This window comes from Sinocyclocheilus anshuiensis, unplaced genomic scaffold (assembly GCF_001515605.1).
Source record: "Sinocyclocheilus anshuiensis isolate Anshui unplaced genomic scaffold, SAMN03320099.WGS_v1.1 scaffold610, whole genome shotgun sequence".
In the NCBI taxonomy this organism is placed as follows: Eukaryota; Metazoa; Chordata; class Actinopteri; order Cypriniformes; family Cyprinidae; genus Sinocyclocheilus; species Sinocyclocheilus anshuiensis.
In genome coordinates, this window is record NW_015544150.1 from 58,127 (window position 1) to 68,172 (window position 10,046).

General features: G+C 39.1%; 1 protein-coding gene across 2 annotated transcripts in view; it reads left to right on the top strand.

The window, feature by feature from the left end:
• The window catches only part of LOC107695182 (parkin coregulated gene protein homolog), a 102,592-nt gene that overhangs the window by 24,082 nt on the left and 68,464 nt on the right, over window positions 1-10,046 (top strand). For both annotated transcript variants that reach the window (XM_016494999.1, XM_016495000.1), the window contains exon 2: window positions 1,715-1,849. In XM_016494999.1, coding sequence (XP_016350485.1) covers window positions 1,715-1,849 — 135 coding nt within the window. The remainder of the gene's footprint in view (window positions 1-1,714; window positions 1,850-10,046) is intronic.

Below are 10,046 nucleotides of genomic sequence, written 5' to 3' on the forward strand. Positions count from 1 at the left end.
AACTTCCCGCTGCCCTGTATCTTGGTCTCTCATTGGCTGGTCATCGCCGATGTGTTTTTCAGTCAGAACTCATTTCACACAGCGTGATTATGAATATTGAGGAAACGATGGATGGTTTTCAAGCTAAAGTAAAGTAAAAGACCGCTTCTTAAACCAGAGAAGGTGAACATGTTGGTATTCTTGTGGGAATAAACATGCAAGCACTGTCACCGACAGCAAGTTTAATTTTACTTTTCTTTTTGTTTTCGTTTAAAAAAACTTATCTTTGCTGTTTACCTGACGTTACGCTATGGAGGATCTCTTTTATTTTATTTATTTTTTTTGATTCCTCATATTTTGCTAAACGTTCTATAATTTATTAGTCGGTATATAATACAACATGTGGTGTAGGCTATGCCATGCCTCATGTTATTCGTTTTTGTTAATAAACGTTTTGTAAGCTAGATTGTCATTGTATCTTATGTTGTTGTGCTTTTTAATTAAGAATAACAATGAATCCATCTTTTGTTTTAGTCTTAAAAAGTGAAGGGTGTGAAGATGTATGTAAACAAAACAGACAATTATTTTTCTTGTAAAACGTGACACCAAGATCGCCCGGCCCGGCTTATAACATAGCAAAAGAGGAACTCCCCGTTCACAAAATTAAAATCACAAATAATACTGATGAAAAAGAACGGGTTGAATGTTAACCACTTTCATTTCCATATAACTATAAACTATGATAAAAGCATGCATTGATTAATCCCATGTTGTAGCGGAAAAAAAAAAAATATTGCGACCAAATCATGTGCTCGTGCGACCAACTGAGAAAATTAGTCGCAAAAGAGCGACCAGTGGGAAGAATGAGTCTAGAGCCCTGATCTAAGCTATTTTATTAATAAAAGTCACGGGGAAGTGTTGACAACAAGTTTCTGTACTCTGATGTTTCTGTGTGTGCGCAGCATTATCTCCGATCTCTCTCTCTGTGTGTGCGAGTGGTGTGTTTGTTTATTTGTGTCAATGAAAGCAGCGCATTAATATAGAATGGTGATTAAACTGACTTGGAACTATCTTGTGCATTAAACGGTTTTAATGCATACCTGCCAGCCAATCAGAATAGAGCATTCAGACAGACCATGGTGTAAAGTGTTTTAAGATATGTATTAATGTGCCAAGACTAGAGCATGTTTCTTATATAAACACATTAGCATAGTTGTTTTGTTAACCATTAGCTTTATGCATTAATTTTAATTTGAACAACCATAGCAATTAAGCAAAACAGCATCTCTGGATCACTCTCTGTGTGATTTTATTCGGATGAAGTCAGAGTTTAATGCCAAGGCCTGGAGCAAATCCCCGGGCAGCCACATTCTCACTGCAGGGGCCTTCATGAGTTCAACTGTGTTCCTGAATAAACAACTCTCATTTCATTTTCTTTAGCTTGTCACGATTTTGTATGTTGTGATGAATGCATCAGTTTATTTATACTGCTAATATGTACTTTGTGTGATCTGCTAGACTTGAATTATATGAGGCAGACATTGTGAATAATTGGTGGTTTGTAGTGTGTCGCTATAAAGCAGATATATGCTTCCTCTGACATCAGACAGAGAGCAGATTTTCATTGGGATGAAAGAGGATCAAAACCATTTCATTTTCTGTGATGGTTTTAGGACTGCCATTCCCTCTGATGACACAGCATCTAACAGGCTTTCTCTCTCTCTGTGTCCTATAGGTGGTGGGCCCTCCAGCTGCAGGGGCTTTCAGAGAGAGGCCAGCTAAACCCACAGCTTTCCGTAAGTTCTACGAGCGTGGAGACTTTCCCATCGCACTGGAACATGACTCTAAAGGCAACCGCATCGCATGGAAGGTATGTAAAAACATAACTTATGCTTTTGTTTTCTTTGTAGTGCAATATATTTATCAACTGTCCTTGCACATTACTTAGCTATATAACTGTAGGTGATTTATTTGCATTTCATTTAGATGCCAATTTCCTGAAGTAGACCGTTCTTGGCCATAAGCTATGATTCAATTAAATGTGGCTTGAATAGCACTTTTCCCAGTATATATTGTGACAAAGCAACAAACTGTCAAAAAGCGAATACTGCTTCTTTTACAACTTGAACTGACCTTGCCTCGACTTGTTTGCCTTGAGACACAGTCACGAGGGTCTCCTCACTGTGATATTATTTTCTGTTTTTCTGCATGTTTGAATTGTTGCAATATAAAAGAAAAGCAATGAACGCCGCGTCATTTACCCTTTAATGAAAAAGTAAAAGCGCAGAAATGTTTCTGTGAGAGTTAGTGGATAATATATAGAAAAACCCAAATCTCCACCTTGATATAAAAACTCGTGTGTGTGAGTGACAGTATTATGCTTTGAAAAGTTAAGGAGCTCTGATCAGAGTGATGCTCATTGTCCCCTCTGCACTACAGCTGTGTAGTGATACAGCTTGTAGCTGTGATTGACCTAATAGCGGACTGTTGCGAGTCTCTGTGTGTGCCTGCAGGTTAGACATAGTGTTTATTTCATGAAGGTCGGAAGTACTATTATCAGTGTTAACCAGCTGTCTGCGCACTAATTCAGAAGAATCAGAACAGTGCCTGACAAGCACGACTTACAATAAACACACGCTCACCACTCTCTCCTTCATGAGTATTTCTCTTTTTTTCCAGGTTGAAAAACTCTGAAAGCCTTGGCATGAATTATTAAAAGCAAATTTCAAAATGAATTTTCCTACACTTTTGAAAAAATAATGTCTCTTTTTCTTTGTGTTGTTATGAAATTGCTGGGAGCCGACAGGAAGTGGTGTATGAAATTGTAGCTGTCACATCTAATGCATCTGTAATGCTTATTGATTTTCCTTCTCAGGCAGCCAATGATTTGATTCTGCTTTTCACACGCAGTATTTACACGGCTTCATTCTGTAAATATAATACAAGTATGCGCGAGTAAAACCGTGCCCTCAGTGACCCCTGTAATATATGCGGTACGAGGTCACTTAGAGGTCATGCTTGGGTTGAGTGTTTCATTAGGTGTATGTTAGGTGTAAGTGGAGCTAGCGCATGTGTGTATGAAAGACTGGTTTATTACATGAAGTGTTTGGGCACAGCTGTGTTAGCACAGAGGAACCCTTGGGGCAAGTTCAAGATGCGGTGACCAGATCAATCCTTCTAAAAGAGATGGAGAGAAAGCTGTAACAGAGTCTTGTTTTCATCTAGCTGGTTTAATCATGCAGATCTGTGATTGGGTCAATGATACGACACCCTGGATCCTTCATTTATTACAAAATACCTGAAAAGTGCAATTAATAGATACAGTGGCTTGAATACACCTAAATTTATCTAAGCACATTTTTCATTTCTGAATTGGGGGGCATTAAGTAAAAATGTCACAGTCGTGATATAATGAAACAAAAAAAGCCTCAGTAAAAGAATGAAATTCTTGACAAAAAAACTGAAGATCTTTTTATTATTGTTTATTATTATTTATATTATTATTCATAAAAAAATAATATTTTAACAAAATCGTTTATCTGCTTCTTATTATTTGACAACAAAATCAAAGTCATGTGATGCAACCAACATGCAGAAAAAAACAAAACAGGATATTATAGATGGGGCCCTTGCAGACCTTCATTACTGTATGTCAAGGTCAAAAATTTCTTAAAGTATTAGATAATTTTACCTTTTTATGACAAAGCAAGATTTGTTTGCTCAATAAAAACTCATATTTATTAATTAATTGTTTATGATATTTGTAAAAAAAAAAAAAAATTCTCATCTCATCTTGTCTCGTCTCGTCTCGTCTTCTCTGTTGAGTGTGTGTCCCCCTCTCTGTGCAGCAGGGAGCAGCAGTGCATTCTTGCAGGTGTTTCAAAGTGTTTCCCCTTCTCCTCTCCTGCATGTGTGTGTTTGCATCTTTAAACATAGAGTTTGAAAAGTTTGCTCATGTGTGAACATTCAGATGTGTGTATTCAGGGAGGAGGTGTGTGTGTGTGTGTGTGTGTGTGTGATGTGTGTTGATGTATGAGAACAGACGCTGCTGTTTAAATGTCAAGGGCAGCGTTTGAATGCACAGGGATGTGAAGTAGAGAACTGATATTTTTAGTTTCTTTCTACAAGTCCTCACAATTCTCTCTCGTGCTGTCTCCACAGTTAAAGCTTTGACGTGGTGTGTTGAGAACATGTGCAGTACAGTGATAAGAGTAAGCAGGAGGTCTCTCTCGTTCTCTCTCACTCTCTTTTTCTCTCTGTGTGTTTGTGCATCTCTTGCTCATGGCCCTGTTGCTATCAGAACAGTCCATCAATTTTATAGTGTTCCAAAGAGTTTTCCAGGGATCTCCATCGAGAGAGAGAGAGAGAGAGACGAGAGAGAGAAAGAGGTATCTGATGTCGTGGTCACTGATAGGAATGAGAATCTGGCAGATCCCCAACAAACTTGTCTTTCTGCATGCCGTTGTTCACATTTAAAAACCAACTGAAAAGAAAGAGATTGTAGATTAAGCGCTTAAGCATTTTTTCTATTCTTAAAAAGTGTTTTATTGCGTTCACTACAAAGAATTGTGATTGCAATTGAAAAACCTATTTTTTCTGTTAATTTATTTCTACAGAGTAGACAGGAACTCTTACCTCATCACCATACCAACGATTAGCAATTAAGTCAGATTGCGTCAGCATTTTTGGAAAATTACGCCACAGCTTCCCGAGACCCCACAAACACTAAATAAACACAGTAAAATAAGTCGTTAAAAATTATTTTTTTGGGGCAATGTTAACTAGCTGTAAGGCTTGTTCACACCAAGACGAATATTCGGTGCGAAAATTTGGTGCAATAATCATTCTAAATATTAATGAACAGCTGTTAATGAATCTATTTAGACAAACACGAACATCCGTATGTTCGTGCATCCGCATTTTTGGAGAGAGTTGTTCTAATCTTTAACTGTAAAGAAAACTTAAATAATATCATATAATATTTGCGATAAAATTGACAGAATTTTCATGTTGAACATTTGTTTTGGTGTGAACAGAACTTTAAAGAATGTAATGATTTTGTTTGTGATTCTGATTCCATTTATGTTTACTTAATTATGTTATCTATTCTTTTAGTAGCCTGCTTTTGTTAGTGTTGTTGATGACTTGTGGCTCAGTGAATAAATCAAGAACCGATTCAGACAGTGATTGAGTTATTAAACTGATTCAAATCAGTAACATATATTTGAGACTTTTTTAATGGCTTAAAAGAGTCATTTGATTAATGATTCAGACCACAGGCTCTTCTGAATAAGAACAGGTTCTCCATCCATTCATGTCATCCTTCACCTTTATCAATTATTCCAAGGCATTCTGTGTTGTACTTTTTTCTCCTCTTATGTTGTCTTTTTTTTGTAGATAATTGTGACATGGGTATAAAATCAAAGAAGCATTTCATAGAAAACATCAATGTAAACTTGATTCCTGCTATCATGCTGCTGACTGGGGAGGGTTGGGGGATCAATTAATCTGATCAAGTGCTTCGGGAAATAGAGAGGGTAAGCGATCTCATCCATTCAATCCCCTGACTGAATTATGTCAGGAGGAGGGGGAGGAGAAGACCTGTATGCATGAGTGTGTGGCAGTGTGTGTAACACTGCAGACACAGCGCTGAGGTGGTGTGTTTTTATTTTCCCTCTATTTTATCTCCATCTGCACATTAGCATTTTAATGGGCGGTACCTTATGTGAGCACAGACCCTCTCATGACAGCTATATGACCCGTCCAAGGAGAGGTATTACTCACAGGAGTTAATCCCACGGTCCACTTTGGAATCCAAGAGCAGCCTCATTATAGACCTAGCAGGACATACACTTGTTTAAATACAGAGAGAAGAGAAGATCAGCTCCTTCCGGATGCCTTCAATCTCTTTGCAAAAACACCCTGTCACTGGTAGTTGCCTGCATAGATTTTTTTACATTTTTATTTAAATTCTGGGCTGGAGAGAGATCAGGCAGTCCAATAACATCCTCTTGCCTTTCAAAGGGAGATAGTTGATATGGATAAAGCCGAAAGCATATTTCCAGTTTCCAAATGCTAATGCCATCTTTGGCATGGGAGCTAAGTTCTGGAAACTCTTTTGAGTCGATCACCTGAGCCATAAATGCCATGTGATTAATCACTCTGCATGAAAATGACCTTTTGATTAGCTGATGGCAGAATGAGTGACTATCTAGGCTTTGACGTCAAAGGAAGAAGACAGGGAAAATAGCCCTCATTTGCTCACTCTCATGTTGTTCCAAACCTGCATGTTTTTCTTTCTTCTCCAAAAGAAAAGAAAGAAGACATTTTGTGTTTTATATGGCTTATTGTTTTTGTCCACACTGTTCAAATGTTAAAAATGTTTAAAAAAACAAAAAGTAACTGTAAAAATTATATAGTAAAAACCTATCTATAGGTTAATTGTAAGTATATTCGGTGAAAAACTGTAAATGCTTTAACATCACATTTGATACAATTTTACTCTAAGATACTGTCAAATTCATGTGTTTTATGAGTAAAAACAATGCATATAATTTATGGTGGAAATCAGTAAAAGAACATTCCCAGAAGTCCATTTGTGACACATCATAGGCTATATTATTATATTTAATATAAGTAATATTGTTTCCTCTTTTTTTTTTTTTTTTGTTAGGTTTTTTGTTAGTTAGGTAATGTTCATTGCATTATATTAAGTGACCTGTCCATAAACCATGGCCAAAACACCATCAGGGTGACACACATGACATTAAAATAATATTTATATAATACAATAATAATACAAGATCTAGCCCACATAATTATGTAGTATCAGCATCTGCCAGCAGGGGCTAACAACCCATGCTACCCAACCAAACTTTGACCCCCATGCTTAACACCTAACCACAATTATCCGAGAGGGTAAAAAATAAAAAGACAGAGTAATGAAAATAAAAGACCATTCTCTAGGGAATTGAGAGTAGGCACTTAATTAATTTTACTTATGGGCTGCTAGTAGAAATGTGTTTTATCGATCAACTACTGTATATTTGCCCGTAGACTTGCCTAATGTAATGGCCTGGAATAACTCCAGCGAGGGATTGTGGGTAATTTACAGAAGGGCATTTGAAGATTTGAATGTCAGAATCTTCCAACTGACACAATGCTTGTGTGGCAACAGCACTCCAGATCTATTGGGGTTTAACGCAAAGGCAAAATGATGTGAAATTGGAAGTTTGAAAATTGTGTTTTCTGAATGACTGATGATGCTCTTTCCAGCTCTCTCTCCTTCCAGTCCTGAAAAAAGATAGTCTGTCCATGCCATTTATTTTATTAGAAATATGGAATCTGGGTGAGTTGCAGTCATTGATGTATCTGAACTTAAAGATTGACACCTTTGAGAGCCGAAACTTTGGCCGAAGGAGCGAGACGCACTGGGGCTGGGGGGTGTAGGATCAGTTGTTCTGCCCCACCGTGAGTCACAGAGCTGCTATTGATTGACATGCTCATAGCCAGCAGGCTGCAGATCTAAATGGAGCCTTTAATTAACTAAATAGAGCCATAGCAGCTGGATGCCAAACACTCCTCAGCATAGAGAATGAGCAGGGCACACACTAATGTCAAATACTAATGCTAGCAGCGCACTGTGGCTGGCAGAGGGGAAACTGACTGGGGGGATGCAGCCATTTGATATTCTACCTCCTTCTACCTCATGCTGCAGTCTAACTGTCGCTGTCATGCCAGACCTGTCACTAACTTAGACCCCTGTCACTCACTCCGTCCCCTTGTGCAAAGCTTTTCCTCTTTTTCTTCTTTTTTCCTCAAATATATCAGCCTCACTCTCCTATGCACACACTCTCTCTCTCTCCACTTGCTCTCATTCCTGTCCACTCATTCGTTCTGTCAGAGGTTAATTGGTTTGGAAATGGTTCTATTCATTCTGGACGGTAATGCTGTTATCCTAAGAAAGAAGAAATACGCCACACATGCACTTAAGCCTAATTTAAAAGAAAGGATGGGCAGGGGGGGATGAGAGAAAGAAATCCAATTTAATCTACCCTGACTTTTTTTTTTATATTTTCGCCCAGGCCTGTCCCCACAAGTCTTTTATTAAACTTATGGCAGAATTTCATTACCTTGAAAGCATTTTCTCCCTCCTCTTTTGAGAGGATAGACGTCCCTAATGTCTTTCTTGTAACCTCAAGGTTGGTGTGTTTGGATTGGTGGAGGTGCTCGAGCATCGCTGTGATTAATGCACTGTACGATGTGCACGCACACAAACGCGCTCGCCGCAGATGAAAGTGCCCCTGTCACTGCCCTTGTTGTGAATCAGGAAAGACATTGATATTCAAATTCAGACACCCACGGTGCTGTTCATGTCTCCCAGGTGTAGCGACACTACCTCCCTGGCCGCATCTCTGTCTGTCTCCCAAACGGCTGCTCTGTAACTCTCTGACCTTCTCACTCCCTGCAGCTGCTCAGATGATGACTGCCTGTCTCACTGACTGTCTCTCCGGCTGTTCCTGTCTCCCTGCAGCTCTGCAGTCACCCTACAGCTGTTCTCTCTGTCTACAGTCTCTCTGATTGTTTTTCTCTCTCTTTAACTGCCTTGATTGTCTCTGTCCTCACATGAACTCTCTACTTGCTGTTCCGTCTGTACTTTCATGCTGAACAAAGCATACAGATCTGTTGGTTGTTTGGGAAATGTTTGCCGTTCCCCAAACGTCCGTCCATCCATCCATCCATCCATCCATTTACCTGTCTGTCTCCATTCACTCATCCATTCAACTGTCTGTCTGTCTGTCTACCTGCCATTTTCCATTCATTTATCCATTAATTTCCTGTCTTCATCCATCAGTCCATCCATCCACCTGTCTATCTACCTGCATGTTTCCACTCATCCATCCATCCATCCTTTAGAGTTAGTATTCTTACCCCTTATTGACTGTATGTTGATGCTTAAAGTATGTACCCATGAGTTTGTGATTACAGATGAATTTCTGTTTATTCTGTGAACATATTCATGAAGATAACTAAAGCTATGGCAACACCACATGCTGAATGAAACAGTGAAATATCATTTTATCTTTCTAGGCTCAGTAGGTCCCATTCCCACATGACACTAATTTCCCATGGCAGTGTGAGTAGGTAGGTTGTAGCCCCAGCACCCTCTCTCTTTCTTTCTCACTCTCTTTCTCTCTCTGACTCAAATGACATTTAAAGGTAGGTGAGATTAGGCACAATCACCAGCCTATTTCTGGTGCTCTGGGGAGCCCTGAGAACCCCCACACATTCACAGAGCAGTGACTGATCTTCCGGCAGTTTAGCTATTGTGTGTGGGATGTGATTGTAGGGTTAGTTCAGACTGAGGTTCAGGCTGTGTCTGAAACCTGAAAAATGCCATATGTAATATACAGAGGTAGAATGGTACTGAGACGTGCGTGAATCTGATGTTTGGACAAGATGCTTTTATTTTGTTTGTGTGTGTGTGTGTTTTGGCTGAAATGGATCATTCTGCCATCATTTACTCACTCTCGTGCACTCAGAAAAAAGATACAAAACTGTCACTGAGGCTGTACCCTCTCAAAATGTACTAATATTTAAACTTTAGGTACTGTACTTTTAAAGTACTGATATGTACCTTTAAGGTTCTAATGTGTACCATTTAGGGGTAAATAAGGTACAAAGATGTGTCTTTTAGCTTTCGCAACTTAGGGTACCAAGCCAGTGACAGCTTTGTACTAGGGATGCTCCGATCGATCAGCTGGAGATTGGTATTGGCCGATAATCACATCTTATGACTCGATCGGTACTCACTAACTTGGCCGATCTCACGAACCGATCGCAATTTGATGACGTCAACGCGTGACGACTTACATGATGCGTGGGGACATAAATTATTTGGCGCCACAGTCATGTCATGGCCGGTGTGGAAATGCTATGACGTTTCGAGAAACAATGAAAAATTCGCTATTTGTCATGTATGTTTTGCATGATGAATGGATGGTTCATTTTTAACAGCAGATTCAGTGATGTTAGAGCCTCACTGCACACGTCTGTGGTTCTACTTT